The 21,073-nt window shown below is 43.3% G+C and overlaps 1 protein-coding gene across 2 annotated transcripts in view; it reads right to left on the bottom strand.

Moving 5' to 3' along the window:
* Positions 1-21,073, bottom strand: part of LOC125301670 (RNA-binding motif, single-stranded-interacting protein 2-like) — a 53,440-nt gene that overhangs the window by 6,619 nt on the left and 25,748 nt on the right. For both annotated transcript variants that reach the window (XM_048254337.1, XM_048254336.1), the window contains exons 3-9: positions 13,468-13,526; positions 13,198-13,289; positions 5,781-5,938; positions 5,334-5,413; positions 4,046-4,155; positions 3,772-3,815; positions 3,209-3,302 (exon numbers count right to left, since the gene is read on the bottom strand). In XM_048254337.1, the coding sequence (XP_048110294.1) occupies positions 3,209-3,302; positions 3,772-3,815; positions 4,046-4,155; positions 5,334-5,413; positions 5,781-5,938; positions 13,198-13,289; positions 13,468-13,526 (637 nt within the window). The remainder of the gene's footprint in view (positions 1-3,208; positions 3,303-3,771; positions 3,816-4,045; positions 4,156-5,333; positions 5,414-5,780; positions 5,939-13,197; positions 13,290-13,467; positions 13,527-21,073) is intronic.

The following is a 21,073-nucleotide window of genomic DNA, read 5'->3' as shown; positions in this document are numbered from 1 at the left end:
AGTGGAGAGTGACAGGAAGCGAATGGGAGAGAGAGCAGGGGTGGGATCCGGAAAGGACCACGGGGCGGGAATCGAACCCGGGTCGCCGGCGTGCGTTGCAGGTGCCCCAGCCAGTTGCGCCACACCTGGGGCCGAGACGGCCACCATTCAACCCGAAAAAAGTCATATAATCATTCCAATGACTGAAGCGGTTAAATGAAGGTAAATTAAGCTAAAAAACTTGCATATTAAGCTAAAAAACCTGCATAGTGTACCTTAACTCGACATTAATGCCAACCCTGTTGAATCTAAACATGAACCTGTCTGGCAACAAAGTCAATGACATCTATCAGTCTCGAAAGGGTTACAAAGCCCTGTCTAAGGCTCTCCTAAGGACTCCTGAGAACCACGGTGAGAACCATTATCTACAAATGGAGAAAACTTGGAACAGTGGTGAATCTTCCCAGGAGTGGCCAGCCTACCACAATTCCTCAAAGAGCACATCGACAACTCATCCAGGGGGTCACAAAAGAACCCAGACTAACATCTAAAGAACTGCAGGCCTCACTTGCCTCAAATAAGGTCAGTGTTCATGATTTCACAATAAGAAAGAGACTGGGCAAAAATGGCATCCATGGGAGAGTTACAAGGTGAAAACCACTGCTGACGAAAAAGAACACAAAGGCTCGTCTCACATTTGCCAAAAAACATCTTGATGACCCCCAAGACTTTTGGGATAATATTCTGTGGACTGATGAGTCAAAAGTGGATTTGGCATAAAGCTAACACAGCATTCCAAAATTAGAACATTATACCAACAGTCAAACATGGTGGTGGTAGTGTGATGGTCTAGGGCTGCTTTGCTGCTTCAGGGCCTGGGCAACAAAATGAAAGTTTTGGAGTGGCCTAGTCAAAGTCCTGACTTGAATCCGATTCAGTTGCTATGGTGGCATGACCTTAAACATGCAGTTCATGCTGAAAACCCTCCAATATGGCAGAATTAAAACAACACTGCAAAGAAGAGTGGGCCAATATTCCTCTGCATTGCCCTGCAATTGCCCCCCTAAACCTAATAACTGGTTGAGCCACCCTTGGCGGCATCAACAGCAATGAAGCTTCACTGCTGTTGATGCCGCCAAGGGTGGCTAAACAAGTTATTAGGTTTAGGGGGGCAATTACTTTTTCACAAGGGTGATAAAGGTTTTGAATAACTCTTTACCTTGAATAAATGAAATGATGATTTAAAAGCTGGATTTTGTGTTTACTTGCGTTGTCTTTGTCTTATATTAAAATTAGTTGGATGATCTGAAACATTTACGTGTGCCAAATTGACAAAAATACAAGAAAGTGGGAAGGGGGCAACTACTTTTTCACAGCACTGCACACAGAATATTGACTAATGTTATCTTGAGACAAGTGTTTACAGAAAGAGACATCTGCAGATATTTTTTTTAAAACTGATGAGGGAAACTGGGAAATTTGAAATTTGAAACCGGGAAATTTGATCAGAACAAGTTGTGCACTTCACTGACACTGAAAGCCCCAGATAATGAAACACAAACCAAGTCAGACAGAAACGCAAACAGGCATCCAGTCCTATTCACTCAGCAGTGTGAGGAGTCGGCATTGTGAACCCAGTGCAGGTGTCTCATACAAAGAGAGAGACAAAGGAAGGAAAAGAGGGATGGAAGGTGGGAAGAGTGTGTGTGTGTGTGTGTGTGTGTGTGTGTGTGTGTGTGTGTGTGTGTGTAGGTGTGTGTGTGTGTGTGTGTGTGTGTGTGCACGCGTTTGTGTGTGTATGTGGTGCGCGTGTGTTTGTGTGTGTATGTGGTGCGCGTGTGTTTGTGTGTGTATCTGGAGCGCGTGTGTTTGTGTGTGTCTGGTGTGTGTGTCTGTGAGAGAGAGAGAGAGAGAGAGAGAGAGATCATGCCCATAGGGTAGTATGTTTTACTGTCAAACTGTCAATATTACTTTAATTTATTTTCCTTTAAGCGAACACACACAAACACACACACACACGCACACACAGACCACATCATCCTGTGGCTCCCAGCCAAAACACATGCCTTTGTGAACAGAGGACAAGTGGCTCATACAATAAAGCACACACCCACACAAACACAAGCACACACATCCCACACACACACACACACTCACACACACACACAAACACAAGCACACACATCCCACACACACACACACACAAACACAAGTACACACATCCCACACACACTTTCCCTCAGTGTCTCCTTACCTGTGTCACACATACATATGGGACACATAAGAATTCATACAGACACACCTTCCCATTGCCCTTAACACACACACACACACACACACACACACACACACACACACACACACACACACACACACACACACACACACACACACACTCACACACACACACACACACACACACACACACACACACACACACACACACACACTCACTCTCTCTCCCTCTCTCTCTGTCTAACAAATACACACACACACACACACACACACACACACACACACACACACACACACACTCAACACACACACACACACACACACTCACTCTCTCTCCCTCTCTCTCTGTCTAACAAATGCACACACACACACACACACACACACACACACACACACACACACACACACACACACACACACACACACACACACACACACACACACACACACACACACACACACACACACACACACACACACACACACACACACACACACACACACACACACACACACTCTCTCCCTCTCTCTCTGTCTAACAAATACACACACACACACACACACACACACACACTAGCTCTCTCTCTCTCTCATTCTCTATCCCTCTTTTTCTCTGTCTCTCTCTCTCTCACACACACACACACACACTGACACACACAAAGAGGCAACCTGCTGCAGGTGCACTATCCCTTCCATGCACCTGATCAGAATGGAAGCGCCCTTGAAATGGACACTGAAACGTGACCTTGGGTATAATTTCAGCGGCGCAGCCACCACTGCAGTGCAGAATCCTCACCTCTCACAGTCCGTGAGCGACTCCCACAAAAGAACCTCCGGGCTTAACTAAGACTGACATGACAGACCCATCATTTTGAAGTGATGAAGTGCAGTGGCAAAAACAAAATGTCAACTGGAACAAAATTGAATGAGATGGTTTTATTTAGTTGTGATTGTATGTGTGTGTGTGTGTGTGTGTGTGTGTGTGTGTACTAACCTGGTAAGATGAGACAGGAGAGTGCATATACGGAGACAGGGAGGTCTGAGCAATCATTCGGTTTGGTGCAATGCTGTAAGGAGGTGAGTAGAACCTACACACACACACACAGAGAGAGAAAGAGAGAGAGAGAGACTGTTATTTCCAAATAAATTTTCTTATTAAGTGCCCTTCTATTATGGCACATAAATGAATCATGGTGCTCACATTTCCTGTCTCACATTACCTTTCCTTTGGTGGTAGAATAAAAAAAACAGTAATCCATTTAGTAATGCTTATCATTTTGCCACTTGCCGCTTGTCATTTTACGACAACAAAATCTATGCGGCCCTCTTTGGCCTAAAATCTATTGAATGCTCTTCACATAGAAAACCCCTTTTCAGACTCGTGGTGGCTCTAGTTTCTCGTGACTTGGCATAGAGTTTACATGCTCCAGCGGCACAGCAGCAATACCATGCGTCGCCACCAGGTGTTCCTCATTCGCTGAGAAGCCCTTGGGCCATGGGAGTTGTGTAAGTGTCTGGGGTAGGCCTGTGTCTGCGCAGGTTTCTGATCACACTTACCCATTCTGTAAGGCCGTAGGGTCATACGTCAGCGTCATCCCGCCCTGCAGGACAAAAGGTCATTTGAGTTCACAGCGAGAGGATCAACTCCTGCAGGCTAGGTGCACACAGCACACTAGCACTGTCAGGTTAGACAGACATGAATATTTGTACACGTATGGAGGAAAAGTGAGCGAGTAAAAGTGACTGTCTAACTATAGTAACTGTCTAAAGCTTTTATATATATAAGATATAGAAGCAAGACTGCCAATGTCGCAGATTGCCCCCTGCTCACCGCTTCGCTCTCTCTCGCCCAGGGCCGCCCGTTCTGCAGGTACTTTCCCTGGTTCTGGCGCTTTTTCTGCCCCCCGTCTGCAAACTTGCACAGCAAGGGTTCCGTGGGTACTAAGCAGAGAGAGAACAGTATGAATATGGATAACAGCATAAATGTGGGAGAAACACACTCACACACACATTTTAACCGTTTATTTATGTCCACATGAAGAAAATGGTCCAGGGACACAAATATTAAGAATGCAGTACAATACATATGCAAACCTATGGACCAGTAGGATGCACCAGGTCTTCACAATGTCACTTAACTTAAGTGATATATAACTTAACAAGCACAATACTCAGTTCTTAAGGGTATAAGTAGCAACGTAACACACACACACACATACACACACAATCTCCCCCAAAGCACACGGGGAGATGCACAAGCATAGAATACTGACTTGGAGAATATTTGTTTCAAGTTGGTGAGTTGGTACACATTTATTTCAATACCATGCAGATAGATAAGAGGTAACAACAAAGTTGCAATTGAGTACCTTTGAAACAATCTCTTAGTGTCAACTGCATTAGCACAGCTCATTTATTAAGAAGCAGATGGAAATATTATATATTATTATATATAGCTGAGGTGAGAAGAGGAAATGCTGTCTTTGCAAGTTTCTACAAGGCCCCGAGACCCGTAAGGCTTTTAAACCATTTAAAGAAACAAGGCATTCATGAAAACAGAATTGAAATTAGTTAGTAGGTCGAAGATGACCTTAGAGTGTAAGGGAAAAGTGCATTCAAGTTTCTAGGTCTGCAAAAACAGCCAATGACTGCCTTTCAAGCTTAGCTTCACAAATCAGCAGGACAGATGCTTCACTGTCTCCTATACAGACTGTTACATAATGGTAGTTTGACCACAAATCAAATCATGACAAAGAACTCGTTGTTACTTATGCAGAAAAGTAGGAGTTTAAGTGCCACACACTAAAAACTGAATGGAACTGCAGACCATTAACAACATTCAATATTTTTGGATTGGATTGACTGTTTCTTGATAGACTTTTTGCATTTATGTACATTTTTCCAAACCATAAATCACTAAGAAAATGCTAAATAAAATAACTAAATACTTCTACTATACTGTGTTACAATTCATTTTTATTTTCAAAAATATATATTTTTTAATACAAATCCTTTTTTATGTGGTTTGAATTCACAAATGAGCTAAAAGATGCCGTTCATAATGCCTGAGGCGAGAGGCCCATGTTTAGTGGAGGTGCTGAGTAGACCTCAAGCCTCACCTGGTACTCCGGGAGGAGTTTTGATGTATTTGCCGTTAAAATGCTGAATTATGGCCTCACATTTTTCTGTTGACTCCATCCTGGAACACAGATAAGAAACGTCCAGAGAACAGTCAATTTTTCATTGTGTACTGTTAAGTCAAGTCTTCTTTGTCAAGACATGGCTCTTACACACCAAAATCTAAACGTACCATGAGGAAAAGTATATTGACTTAAACATATTATATTATATACATGTGATAATATGTTTGGTTTGGTTTTATTTACTCTCTCACTTTTTTTATCATCCTATATGAACAGTAACATCAAATTCAATGCAAGTTTCTTCAGTTTAATGTCCCATAATCAACCTTGCATAATGTCCCATACCATTAGCATTCTCATCACAATCATCTCGAAACAACAGCTCTGCAAGGAGGAACAACTGCAGGTCCTTATTGACCTCACCTGGCAAAACCCACTCCACGGCTGGTGCCGTTGGCGTCACGCAGGATCCGTGTGGAGATGACCTGCCCGAAGGACTTGAGCATGGCCTCCAGCTCCTGCTCGTCCATGGACACGGGCAGGTTGGAGATGTACAGGTTAGTGGGGTCCTGCTCCTGTTGCTGAGGTGGAGAGAGGATGACAAGAGACAACAAAGAGAGGGAGAGATGGAGGAGGAGAGGGAGAGAGAGAAAGAGAGATACATTCAGAAATGTGAATACGGTATGTGTTGGCATAAACAGCCTGGCAGGCGCTAACAATTATGCCTTCAGTCTGAAGATCATCGAAAGATGCAGTGGATGTGTGAAGTGTGTGTGTGTGTGTGCGTGTGTGTGTGTGTGGTGTGTGTGTGTGTGTTAGTGCGTGTGTGCATGTGTGTATGAGGAGGGCGGTGCAAGTTGAGCTGCTGGGTGAGTATGGAGGTAAAAAGTGGTAGAAAGTCATAGAGCTCCAGGAAAATGAAATTCTCGGGAGCAAGAAATGGAAACACAGAAGACGTACAAAGCCAGGGTTTCTATAACGAATGATCGAATGAGAGAGAGAGGGAGAGAGAGAGAGAGAGAGAGAGAGAGAAGACAGAGATGATGGTAATGGATGAAATGCCAACAAAAATGTGAAGAGAGAGAAAGAGAGAAGGCAAAAACAGCAATGATAGGGAGGGAGGGACAGGGGGTGGAGAGGAGGACAACTGGGTGCACTTATGATGAACTTCCCAGGAGGCACCATTTATTTTCCTTCTCTCCTTTCAGCCCTTCTCTCTCACTCTCTCTCTCTCTCTCTCTCTCTCTCAATCTCCAACTAACCAAATACGTTGTTCTTCCAATGACTTATCTTCAAAGAACATGGCATGGCATTTTGCATGGTTCCGGGGGGGGGGGCGACACAACTACATATCTAAATTGTGTCAGTTCTATTCCTGGCACATCATCATACATGTCTGGGCCCAGTTTCCCGAAAGCATCTTAAGCCTAAGATAGGGCTGAAACGATTCATCGACTTACTCGAATAACTCGATTACAAATTACTCGAGGCAAAAACCCTGCCTCGAAGCCTCGTTAAATTCCTATGACGCGCAGGGATCTGATTGTTCCACACGGAGCGTTGTTCAGGAAGCACACCACTAGCGCATGAATCGTGATACATTCTTAATTTAGCTGGCGGAGTCAAGATGTTTTCAAGTAAAGTTTTGGGATCATTACATACTCAAAAGGGAAAAGAACAAGCATCTGAACCGAAAACATCCACTCCATGCTGTATTTTACCAAGCGTCAATAAAGTAGGCCATCTATCAATCTATCTAGCCTATCTATCATCTACGTAGCCTATAGCCTACATTGATGTTGGCTGATTTTAATCACATACTGTATTTGTAGCGATGTCGTGATATAATGTTTAGCTTTGATGTTTTTAAGTAGTAAACTTATTCACGTTCAATTGCAAGACAGTATGCCTAAAACAGAACCCCTTATACACACATGCATGCACACTCATCTTCCCTCACGCACCGCACGCGTGCACACATACACACACACAGGTTGCTAGGTTACCATAGCAAATAGGCTCACCCCAGAAATTATTTTTTAGTAGCCCAATAGTAAAATTATTTGTTAGTAGCCTAATGGTAGGCTATTTTTTAGTAGCCTAATTGTAAAATTATTTGTTAGTAGCCTAATGGTAAATGCTGCAGGTGTAGAAATCTACATAAAACAGATATTTACTTTGATGTCAGGTCTAGATTACAGCATGAAACTTGTTGTGCATATTAATACATTAAATTGCTTTCCCTCTTCTCCCTCCGAGCACTTCACAACATAGTATGGACAGCTTTGTTCGGCCAGCTAAGTCATGCACAAGAGGCTGCAATTTTACAGAGAGCATTTTGAACATTATTTAATTGTTGGCACTGGCACTTATAAACACTAAATGGGTAAATTGCAATAAATGGGTTTAGTTTTGTAGCCTGATGTTGGAGTTAGAATAAATACCTCTGTGCCAATTGCTTGATCATTTTACAGCCATGTCATTTTCGTTATGCATTATTTGTTTTGGTTGTTTAAAAATGCAAAAAAAAAAAAATATCCGATTAATCGATCGATAAAGTGCTAGATTAATCGATTACAAAAAGAATCGATAGCTGCAGCCCTAGCCTAAGAGCGTCGTAAAGTCCCTCTTACGAACGTCTTAAGATTTGCCGACTGTTTCCCGAAACCATCGTAGCTTAAGAACGTCATGAAAACACTCGTAGATCTACGAGTGCTCAGAGTTTCGTTACGGCTAAGAGCGTCTTAACAGTACTTCTCACTGAGGTCACCAACAGGACATACAGAGTAATTACAATTTAGAATACATAATTCAACTTACGTTCCCATTCTTTATTGTGTTTATCTGTGATGAATCAGATTTTAACGTGCAAAATAGCATAGCCTACATTTAATGGTCATAATAATGTGATAAAAAAAACGGACAAAAATGCAATCAAGTTATGAAACGAGGCGTTGCCAGAATAGTTTGCCATTATCTTTGCTAAGTGAAGGCTATATTTTATTAGGCCTGTGAGGTAAAAGCAGAGAAAGGAACATGTGGTTTAGTCTGTAGGCCTACTGCATCAAAATCTAAGCCTACACATTTCCTCACTTTCTTACTCGACTTCTTTCTTATCTTCAAACGTGTTCTTAAGTGACACCGCGAAAGATTATTGCATTGTGCAACAATCTAATCTTAAATAATTACAATTATTTATGTTTGTGTGTGGTATATAAAAAATAGCAAATGGTCGCACTCCAAAAATCTTTTTCTTTCTTTTAATCCATTTTAGCACAGGGGTTAATTGACAAACGTTTCGGCCTGATGGCCTTCGTCAGTGTGTTTAGATCCCTATGGCTACTTCCTAGTTATAAAAAGACAAGTATATTCAATTAGTGACACCTGTCCTCATTAGCTCCGTATGAATTCAACAGGCGCTCCGACACATCAGGCCTCCCCGGCCGTTCATCAGTGTGTGGTATATAACCTAGCCTACTTGGGATGCTTACATGCAGATGTCAAAGTGTTTCTATTTTCGTATTGATGTGAATTAATGTGTAGATCCGAAGTTTGAATGGTAGGCCTGGCTGTGACGTGCAGTCACCTGACATCACCATCAAATTAGAGGATATTTCAGAACTATTAACGTGGACAGCTCCCCTTAAGAGCATCTTAAGAGCAGTGCACGCGCGTTCACGCTACGAGCATGTTCGGGAAACAGTCGGAAAAACCAAGCGAACGATCGTGAGATGAATTGTAGAAAACCCTCTTAAGAGCGTGTCTCCGTCGTTATCGGGAAACTGGGCCCTGATTGTGAAACCAGTGTTTCTCCCTGTTTCTTTTTTTGTGGTAAGGAGCATGAACTCTCTCCAACACAGATAAGGACAGTTACGCAACAAAACCACCACTTCCCAAACATTTCTGTTCCTAAGAAGTTGATCAAGAGTCATCAATCCCAAGTCCAAGATTTCTGAATGACTGACTAACAGAAACATCATAACAGTCAGCAAATCATGCACTTGCCCCACCCAGCCCCATGGGCTGTGGCATGAAGCCAGCATTCATGTACTGGTTCTATTTCTCCTGCTATGTTTCTCTTTTTTTCTACCTCGCCTTGTCGCCGGAAAAGTTTCTATCGTTCTATCCATGCCTTTTTCTCTGACACTCTGTTTCCGCTGGGTTTGGGGTTAGTCTTTATCACTGTCACATTCCAATAAACATATCCGCAAATACAAACACACACATGCGTGCGCACACACATCCACACACCCACACCCACACACAAACAAAGACAGTGGTTAAGTCTGTCTAGACCTACTATTTTGTCCCAGGTGTATGGTGAGTATTTGTGCATGTGCACAAAAATTTGCACCTGGGGCTGTGCGATGGAGTCACTTTAAAAAAAGAACAAATCCAAACGGCACAAAAAGAACAGGCTATTTTCACATGGTCCCTTTGTTTTCTTATCCTCTCCATTGGTCTGACTCCGACTCTCTCTCTCTCTCTCTCTCTCTCTCTGCACCAGTGTGTTCTGAAATGGTGCCTTCACAGGCACAGGACGTGTGCTGCCACATTGTGTTGTGTTACACAGCACTGCTGAGGTGGCCATTTTAATTCTGCGGGGGTGGTGGTGGTGGGGTCAAATTTCAGTGTGTAATGTGTGAGAGCAGAGCCAGTGCAGACCGAAGCCTTGGCGTCGGCTAGCCAGCTCAACGGCGCAGCACCAAGCCTGGCCCATACTAATGGCATCTTGCTACACAGCATAGCTGCTGCATGTGTTTGTGCGTGCACGCGTGTTTGTGAGAGTTAGTTCCCACTAACACACATTTTGCAGTGCACACAATAGCTAAATGCTGCATGAGCATGTTTGAACTACACATATTTGCTGTGTCAACAGATTATGCTTCCTAAAATTACTTTTGACCCCTAATGAACTGCTCACACACACACACACACACACACACACACACACAGAGAGACACACAGTATTACATACACATATACATATATTTACTTTCACAGGAAATAGCATCAAACATGGCTTAACCTTATCTAAAGTGCATCAAGTGCAACATTCCTTATTCCCATGTATCATGTAAGGCCACAAACTATCTTTGAATCATTACATAACCACAGAGTGTGTGTGTGTGTGTGTGTGTGTGTGTGTGTGTGTGTGTGTGTGTGTGTGTGGGGGTGTGGGTGTGTGTGTGTGCGCATGTGTGCATATATGTGCATATGTTTGCATATGTGTGAATGTGTGTGTAAGTGTGTGTGTGTGTGTGCATATGTGAAAGTGTGTGTGCGTGTTTGTGTTTGTACTGTATGTGCGTGCTAGTGGGTATCCTTGTCTTTATAGGGCACTCACTCACTAACAAAAGCTAACAATCTCAATCATAAATGCATAGTTTGTTTTGCATTCATGCCAAGTCTGAACTGGGCAGCTTATGAATAGCTAACCTTTGGCTCTGTACAAAGTGTGTGCATGCTTGCGTGCGTATGTATGTGTGTGTGTGTATGTGTGTGTGTGTGCTTGCGTGCGTGCGCAAGAGCGTGTGGTTTATGCAGTTACATAAAACCACAATAACAATAGCAATAGCCTGGGCCAAACTTCTTGGTGACTTGGATAAATGTTTGTGAATGATAGCTCCGTAACTTCATGGGGGGACTGTAGATCAGTTAAGCTTAAACAAAGAAACCGCTGGAAGTCCTCTAAAAATCTCTCCCCCTTCCACACACTGCTATAGCCAGGATGAACTACCCCATGAAGGGAGGGCGCTTTGGATTGAGCAAGGGACAGAGTGAGAGTCCAATCTGTGTGTAAATGCGGTCGCTGCACACCGAAAGGAACTGTCGCACAAGAGCGACACAGTGTGTCATCTAGTTGCATGAGGGTGAATGGGACTGGTGATGGTTCATAGGTTATGGATTACAAGCAGGATGGTGATGCGCTGAGTAGGAAACAAAGAAATTGATGTGTGTATTTGAGTGGAGGGGGTATGAGAAAAGGAGGCTGCTGGGAAATGGAGTCATCTATGAGGCGAACAGGGGTACTGTATGCAGGGCTCCAGAGTGACGCGACCAATTTGAACACTTGCACACTTGTACACTTTACAACTTGGTGTTGTTCGATACTTTGCACTAGTTTTTATTGATTTGTCTATGCACAATTTCAACCTTATTTAATTTTTTTGAATGTTATGTTTGTCTGTGGAAAATTGGTAAAATATGCGACTAAAAACGGAGGTGACTTTGACTTTGCCAACAGCTATTCGCGACTAAAAAAAGAGTGTCCGCATTGAAACTCTACCTTTGGTTCAACAACAGACACATATTTGGCCAATATCGTGGTTTAAACAAATAACAGATAGTGAAGGGCGGGACCTCCCCTCTGATTGGCCGTGGCCCAGTGCCTGTGTGTAAATTTGAGAGAGAGAGAGAGGTCAGAGACCCGTCAGATAAACAGAGTGGATGTAGTTGCATTACAGTGTGGTCACATAGGCCGAGATAAATGTCCCCTCTTCCCACTGCCTTTCGGCGGCTGGCAGCAGCAAACTGATCAGACGAGCCCGAGATTAAGATCAAGTTTATCGTTGCCTCTTATAGGCCTAGTAAAACTTCCCTTCACCAAGTTCAGTCTGAAATAATTATTCACCAGAAAAATAGTTTGAGCGCAAAACCCGACGTACAGGAATGCCACTTGCGCCAAATTTATAGGAGTCATTGCAGATGAAAAGACGTCTTAAAATTGCGAACAACAATGCATACAAGGCCTTCGCGAACGACAGAGATACAGATATCGCCGGAAAGGAGTAAGGCCATTGACCGCAGTTACATGCAGGGAGTAATCCGGTTTTCAACAGCAATATTCGATTTCAAGACGAAGTTTTGTAAACTCATTCTGATAGCATCAATCAATTTAATCCGGCATTTTAAACAAACCGAATATCGGCTGCTACATTTAAAGCCGAATATTCCCTGCATGTATAACTGTGGTCATTGTGTACGGTGAATTGAATGGACACATTTAGATCGAGCATGGGAAGTCATTGCAATAGCCTATAATAATAGGCCTACCATTTTGTTACTGCATTAATCATAGTGATGTTCTTATTGAAAATTTAAAAATACTAAAATTAAGAAGTAAATTGCATTGTGGGACTGTCAAATGATTATTGCAATCATCATTGCAAAATCACATAAAAATCCCCCAGGCTACTTGGAACATCTCTTTAAATTGTGCTCAAATACATTTCTATGGAAGATGCTAGCATGGCGAGCTGGTTTAGCCAAGGCCTAAAGATCATGAAGGATAGTATGTAAGACATTGAGCGATGAGATGTGCAGTTTGAAGCCCTTAAAAGACGTGCACTGTTCATTTACTCACTGTTATTTTTATTTAATTCATCTTGAGATTTTTTAAGTTTAAATTTCAGCTCAGTGAAGCACTTAAAGCACCAACACTTCATTAAGTTACTTTTCTTGTAGAATTGTAAATCATAAGTCATAGGACAACCTACATAGGACAGCAATTAAGGAAAAAAAGTGAACCTGCTGCGATGTTAAATGCGATGTGGTTGAAAATTTGGGTGCACCTAACTTTTGTGCTGGTGCACCTAAGAAAAAAAAATTAGGCGCACCAGTGCAACCAGTGCAAAAAGTTAGTCTGGAGCCCTGGTGTGTGAGCTATGATTTGTCACTGTGTAGCAGAATAGCGGGGTGTGTTTGTGTTTGTATGTGTGTGTGTGCATTTGTCATTTGTGTGTTTGTGCTTGTAACAGTGTGTGTGTATTTGTCATTTGTGCATGTCTATATTTTGTGTGTGTGTGTGTGTGTGTGTGTGTGCATGATGCTCTCTTACCTTGGCCATCTGTGCCTGCACGCCACTGGCTTTCAGGGCAGTCACTGCTTTCTGTGCTGCCGCTGGGCTGTCAAAGTCAACAAAGCCATAACCTATAACACACACACACACACACACACACACACACACACACACACACAGATATTAGCACACAAATGCATTTACCAACAAACAGATATTATAAATGTTGTCTGGCTGAGAATCATATATTTATAGACCATACAAGTGGCCTGTATTACTATATTGTAATAGGATACGACAAACTCTCACCTTTGCATTTATTGGTGGTTTTATCCAGGATGGCCTTGGTGGATACAATCTTTCCATACCTAAGCAAAACACCAACAGACACAGCATCAGTATATAGTCAGACAAACACACACACACACAAGCAAAGAAAACACTCTGTTCCTTCCTTAAACAAGTACACACTTGCAGAGTGTGTATGGTAGACCACACACATTTCTGCCACACACACATTTTCACTCACACCAACACACACCCACCCAGTGCTAATTGAGCTTCAATAATGCAATCACGACACAGACAGAACACGACCGTAAAATATTCCCCCCTCCCTTTCTCTCTATATCTATCTATCTCTGTCTCTCTCTTTCTCTGTGTGTGTGTGTGTGTGTGTGTGTGTGTATCTCTGTGTCTGGTTGTGTCTGTGTGCGTACAGTAACCAGGTTTCTCTGGTGTTGTTTTTGTGTTTTTTTCACTCTCTCTCCTCTCTCTCTCTCTTTATCTCTCTCTCTCTCTCTCCTCTCTATCTCTCTCTCTCCAGTGCTGGGTGAGACATCGCCTCGGGGACAAAAACAATTTGTTCCAGATTCTTCCTTTTTTCCCACCTGTCTGCCTGGCCGTCTGGCCGACACTCCTGCCTCGCCTTAGACAGAAACAAGACCTGCTTCACCCCTTCCCCCCACAGCCCCACCCCAGGCTGCACTATGGAACACATGCAACAACATTGTCCCATGCCGTATTCTGTCGTGTTCCTTTCAAGTGTAAGTGGTACGTTGGACCAGATCGTTGTATAGTCTCTGCTGCTGTAAATAACAGTGTACTGTATGAATGAATGATGTGAAAGGCTGTTTTGCAAGGACCTGCTGCATAAAACGTTTGTTTCAAAGTAACATATCCCCTGTATGATTTAGATTAAGTCAAATGTTAATTGTTTGTTATGTCTTTATCTCTGTGCGTAAAGTACTTTGTGTTGCATTCTGTGCATGAAAGATGCACTACGTAAATAAACACTAAATAAACACCTACTTACTAAACATAATTTTGAACCGTCTTTGAGTTTATATGAGAATAAGAACTCGTTGGTGTACGTAATATTCGTCACACACAATTCATTTCTCAGTGCCTTTTCAGTGCCTGAGTTCACTTTCTGAAATGTTTCACAGCTTCAACTTTCAAGCTAGTCACTACAACTACCAAAACACATGCCTCAATATCTCAGTGTCTTAATGATGCACTCTGCAGTTTGGCCTCAGTTTTGTGAAAGGCCGTTTCCCTTCTGCAACCATGCTGGTTAGCTGAGATTGTTTATTGCTTGGTCTGAGCCACTATACCTGTCTCCCATTGATATGGCCTGAACTGTGTACTGTATGAACACAGGAGATTTGTTGAGTGCAATCCCTGAATGTTCAGCCAGATGACGATTCGGAGTAATTCACTGAATTGGAACAATAGAATCGTGGACTACATGAGACCTGATAACAAGTTTATGTCATAAGTGTGACTACCACTTAAATCACTCAAGGTACTCTAACTTCCTCTTTTATGTTCATTCTCCACCTCAATAACTAAAAGGCACGTACAACCAGCTCCATACTGCCGTGCCATATGCCCTGGCTGACTGGGTCCTCTTTGTTCGGCCTCCACCAACAACCAGGGGGCTTGTACTGCAGGCGGCCAGACCTCCACCGCGTTCTTGGGAAGCTCACTTCACCCCAGCTGGCCTTGGCCATGCTGACTGGCTTAGCATTGTGCCCAGTGCTATGCTTGGCACCACAGTGCCCACACAGCATGGGTAACACAACAACCTTTCTCTAAACAATCCGCTACACTCTTAGCACTTAGCTAAAAAACAAATAATCTTTCATCAAACACAATTATATAACTTTAAGAGTGAATGAGCATTAGTGAAAAATGTAGGTCTCTCTCTCTCTCTCTCTCTGTCTCTCCACTGTAGATGGCGGGTAACCCCTAAGGGTTGGAAACTGCACCTCTTTTTCGGAGTGTAGTGCAGCCAGATAATCTCCTGTAACATTGTGCTACATTCCAGCAACATTACAGCATTCTCCCTCAGGAGCATGGGTGGTGTTGGATCTACACAGCTGCACGGTAGGGTGTGTGTGCGGTGCTGGTGGAGTCGGGTGCTGCACGCTGCAGATACCGGACTGGTGGTAGAGGAGGGGGAGGAGGAGGAGGTGGTGGTGGTGGTGAAGGAGGAGAAAGAGAAGAAGGAGAAGAGGAGGGGGAGGTGGTGGTGGTGGTGAAGGAGGAGGAGGAGAGGCCCGTGGTGTGTGTCTACATTAGAGTGCACTTCATCTGGGCTCGACTCATTTTCTCCTTCCCCTATCTCTCTTCTTATTGGGTCTTTACTTCTCTCGCTTTCTGCCACTCCCTTGCTTTCTGTCTCACTAGCAGCACCAAGGCTGGAGGGCCTCAGCCATTATGTGAGAAAGTTCTCCTCTCTCTTCAACAAAAAGAACAAAAACACTTCAAAAAATGTTTTTTTTAGTTTTGAGCACTGCTTTTCTCTCACACATGCTCTTTCACTTGTTCAGTGTTTTCCTGTTTTTTTTTTTTCCACAGCACTGTCCCGCTCTCTTACTTATTCATGCTTATCATCTCTCTCTTTCTCTCCCTCTCTCTCCTTCCTCACTCTCTCCTTCTCTCTCTCCCTTATTCTAACTTCCAGCCTTCCTCTCTCTTGCCATCTCTCTCTCTCTCTCTTTCTCTGTGCTTTACACTGGCTGAATGACTCAGTTTGTTCTACTGTAGGAGACTCTGACTGTGTGACGTGCTGTGCTGCTTCAGTGACGACAGGGCAGGCCATGTGTAACCTGATCCCACACCCCTCCTCCACTCGCTCTCCTCTTAGCGCCTCTCTTTCTCCCTCTCTCTCCTCCCTTACTCTCTTTCTCTCTCTCTTCCTTACTCTCTCTCTCTCTCTCCGCCTGCCCTCTTCCCTTCTTTCTCTTCCTCTCTCTATCCTCGTTCTCTTTCTTTCCGTTCCTGCTGGCTCCTACAAGTACTTAATCTTAAGGACAACTTGCACAGACGCCCAAATACACAACGCCCTGATCCAGGAACAGCACTTGCCCTCTACACGTCTCCCAGTGCTTCCCATCTCGGTCGGTGGGGTGTTTACAGTTTGACTGATCCCTGATCTGTGACTCGATGGCGCCAGAGACACAGACGGCTCCTGACCTCCATCCCTCCACTGCGCCTTCTAACCCCTCCCTCCCCCTCCCCGCTCTCGCCAATACACACTAGGTCCTAGTGCCAGAAGTGTTTCGTGGAGCTACAGCGATAAAGGCAGATGAATGCTGTGCACTGTTATACTCCTATCTTGCTTTCCTTTCCTCTCTCTCTCTCTCTCTTTCTCTTTTTAAGGAATCTCTGTCGCCACCCCCCCTCCCTTTTCCTGCCCTCTGTTTTCACTCTGGCTGTGCGGCTTGCCACGGACCAGCCTGCTCTGGGTCCTAGCGCTCAACCAGTTTCAGGCCATGCGGGAGATGGTTCAGGCGTTGTCGACTTTCACTTTGATTTACTCTGACAGAGCCAGACTCGTTTGACCAACACAGTGGCTCTCTGCTGAATGTATGTCAGAGAGATGCCCAGGAGCGTTGTGTGCTTGTGTGCTTTTATCTGCAGCAACAAACTGTTCCCAAGGTAAAGGATAATGTGCCCCATCCAGTTTAGAAGTGTGCAAACACATTTGAACTCCTGCCTGATGCCTGTAATTCACAGCATATAGGGGTATGTATTAAAAGGCATTCCCTGCTATTTTATTAGATTCATTTAACTTGGCCTCAAAATCAGTATGGTCTACTCAAAAAAACTCCTCAGCTGTGGAATAATTACATTGCAAATCCAAGTGAAAATGGAAACTGACCTTGCATAAACTTCCACAATCAGCTATGAAGCTATAACATGTTATTAGAACTATTATGGTCTGTGGCCATTCTCAACTCTTGGCGTCTGCTTTTGCTGTTGTGAACATAAAACAAGCTTTGCATGAGAGATCATGGAAGCCAGTAATGATGCTTGCAGGGTACACAACTCATACAGTCTGGATATACTATTTGGTGTTGGCTCCTGACATGTAGAGAGAGACGGAGAAAAGAGAGAGAGAGAGAGAGAGAGAGAGAGAGAGATGAAGAGAGAGGAAGAGAGAGAAAGCAAGAGTCCCGATTTTCAGGAAGAAGCCCATATGTTAGGAACATAGACACATTCAATCTAGGTATCAACATCCTAGAGCACGGCCTTTGCACTACAGCAGTGGTCACCAACCTTTTTGAGCCCAAGATCCCTAACCTCGCCCTGAACAAAGGCAAGATCTACCTTGAAGCGTCAAAAGAAAATCAAAGCTAAAATACTTACAATTTAAGGCCTTTTATTTAGGCAAATGTATCAGGTCAAAAATATCACATCCTCCACCCCCTTATACAGGCGTCAATGAGATAACAACACTTTAACATAGTCTTTACTTACATGATTTTGGTTTTGATTTTCTAATTGAGATGCGTGTTTGTGACAATACGCCATGATTAATTTGATGTTTGATCGCTGTTTTGGTATGAAGCATCTTTCAACGTAATTAATCGCACTCTAGAAAGTGAAAGTAACCTAAGCCTAGGCCTACAATGCACTCCGTGTCAGGCACGCCCCAAGAATCGATTACATTCTCTCAAATGGAGAACAAATTCCTGATCGCTATACTTTTTGTTTTTATTTTCTGTCAGTTAGCAGTTGATGTAGAAACACCTAACATAATTTGACTTCAGCGGTGACAAGTCCTGTTGAGAGAGAGAGAGAGAGAGAGCGCACCTGCAAAGTGGTGCTGTGCGCGTGTGTGTGTCTGCATGGGGTTACGTTCGGTTCAAGTCAGAAGTTGGTTCGTCCGGTCCAGCATTCACGCTGCTCCATTATTAGATTAACGTTAACAGGCAGCACTGTAAATGTATGCAGGAATTTCTCGCATAATGATGGCTATGTCTTGAATAAATCATGCGCTATCCTAAACCACACTGAAATAGGCTACGCCCTGTAAACGTTGGCGAACATGTCGGAATTTGGTGACTGTTTTTAATTGTCCTGTTATTCTCGGGATCTACTGGGCAAGTCCTAAAGATCTACTGGTCGATCGCGATCGACGGGTTGGCGACCACTGCACTACAGGATCAGGAAGCTTCAGCATAGCAGTTAATAATGTACTCACAGAAAAGGCCCACAGTCTGTGCAATAAAATAATGCTTAGTAAGAGCATAATACCATTGCTCAGTATGACAGTGAAATCTGGGGTCCAATCAGTCTGCACGACTACACTACAAGGGTAGTGCTGTACACTAAGGGGATGTTGTGTGGTGTGGCATGTAGTGAGTTGTGATTATATATTATATATTATTATATATGTATATTTATGTTATATTATATATAACATAAATATGTATATTGGTGTGATACCATTACGATGGTTATTTACCTGTCAATGGGATTATTTGTGAAGTGTAAAGGGACTTTTATCTGAACCATTCTAGTCAGATTGGCCACTGCAAGAATCTCTATTAATATTGGGGCAGCCGTGGCCTACTGGTGAGGGCTTCGTAGGGTTCTGGGCTTGATACCGAAGGCTTGCCGATTCGATCCCCGACCAGTAGGAAAAATGTGGGCTAGGGAAGTGGCTGAGCACTGCTCTCCCATGCCCACATCCACGGCTGAAGTGCCCTTGAGCAAGGCACCTAACCCCTCACTGCTCCCCGAGCGCCGCTGTAGCAGGCAGTTCACTGCTCTTAGTTAGTGTGTGCTTCACCTCACTGTGTGTTCACTGTGTGCTCTGTGTGTTTCACTAATTCACGAATGGGATAAATGCAGAGACCAAATTTCCCTCACAAGATTAAAAGAGTATCTATACTATACACTATACTTAATAAAGCTTTATTTTTGTAATTCCAGAGTGCAGCCTATATATTATTACTGTTGGTGGTTATTTGTACTATAACCCTGTAGTCTTCTGACTTCTTACTCTAGATTTATTACAATAGACTCCTGTTTGAGGCACGAAAAGCCCATTAACTGAACTCAGTGAAGAGTCCTTCGAAACAGCTGGTACTGAAGTTCACACACTCAGTACCAAAAAATATTACTCAACTATTTCGAAAGAGGAATATTTGGAACATTGGAGAAACCAAATGACCAGTGAAAGTACGATGAACATCAAACTGACCCTAAAAAGTGAATTTAAATTCAGTAAACCTTCTCTTTTTCAGAAATGAGTATGCTATATATTGCTGCACTAACAATATCCTAATAGCATTGTACCTTTATTGTACCTTTATTGTTGTACGTCACTTTGGATAAAAGGAGTCAGCTAAATGACTAAATGTAAATGCAAAATAGAGGCAACTGACCACAAGTGAGCACAACCTTTCTATTGTGAGCCTTATAATGCATTAAAATGCAATATTTTGCAATACTAAAATCACAAGGATGTGGTACGATTTTTCACTTTTTTATACAACCAGGCATTTATCAGTGTCCCTGTAACACAAGTAAGTCAACACAATGCATTTACATTCCTTGTATTCCTAATCCTTTGTATGGCTGTTTGACAATAAATGCATTAAAAAAAACATCATAAATTAAATTGAATTGAGAGAGACAGATTTGATTTAAAAATAGACATAATAAGGGTGAGAGAATGATGGAGAAAGAGTGTTTCTCTCTGTGCCTGTATGCGTGCATGACTAACACCGATAGAGAAGAGATGGAGAGCAGTGATGGAATGGGGGAGATAGAGACGGAGAGAAAGGGAGAGACAGAGTACTTTAGTGGGGATTGAGATGGGGAGAGACAGAGTATACTTTAGTGGGGATTGAGATGGGGAGAGACAGAGTATACTTTAGTGGGGATTGAGATGGGGAGAGACAGAGTATACTTTAGTGGGGGAGAGACAGAGTATACTTTAGTGGGGATTGAGATGGGGAGAGACAGAGTATACTTTAGTGGGGGAGAGACAGAGTATACTTTAGTGGGGATTGAGATGGGGAGAGACAGAGTACTTTAATGGGGATTGAGATGGGGAGAGACAGAGTATACTTTAGTGGGGATTGAGATGGGGAGAGACAGTATACTTTAGTGGGGGAGAGACAGAGTATACTTTAGTGGGGATTGAGATGGGGGAGGAGCAAGATACTTTAGTGGGGAGAGGACAGAGTATACTTTAATGGGGATTGAGATGGGGGAGACAGAGTATACTTTAGTGGGGAGAGACAGGTACACTTTAGTAGGGATTGAGATGGGGAGAGACAGTATACTTTACTTTAGATGGGGGAGAGACAGAATGCTGGTAGGGATTTAGATGGGGATTGAGATAGGGAGTGGGGAGGACAAGTATACTTTAGTGGGGGAGATGGGAGGAGCCATACTTTGGCAAAGGTGGGGATTGAGATGGGGAGAGACAGAGTATACTTTAGTGGGGGAGAGACAGAGTATACTTTAGTGGGGATTGAGATGGGGAGAGACAGAGTATACTTTAGTGGGGATTAAGATGGGGAGAGACAGAGTATACTTTAGTGGGGGATGGGACAGGTATACAGAGTGGGGATTGAGATGGGGGAGAGACAGAGTATACTTTAGT

Source organism: Alosa alosa, chromosome 10 (assembly GCF_017589495.1).
Source record: "Alosa alosa isolate M-15738 ecotype Scorff River chromosome 10, AALO_Geno_1.1, whole genome shotgun sequence".
NCBI classification, from domain to species: Eukaryota; Metazoa; Chordata; class Actinopteri; order Clupeiformes; family Clupeidae; genus Alosa; species Alosa alosa.
This window is presented reverse-complemented; position numbering and strand designations above follow the sequence as displayed.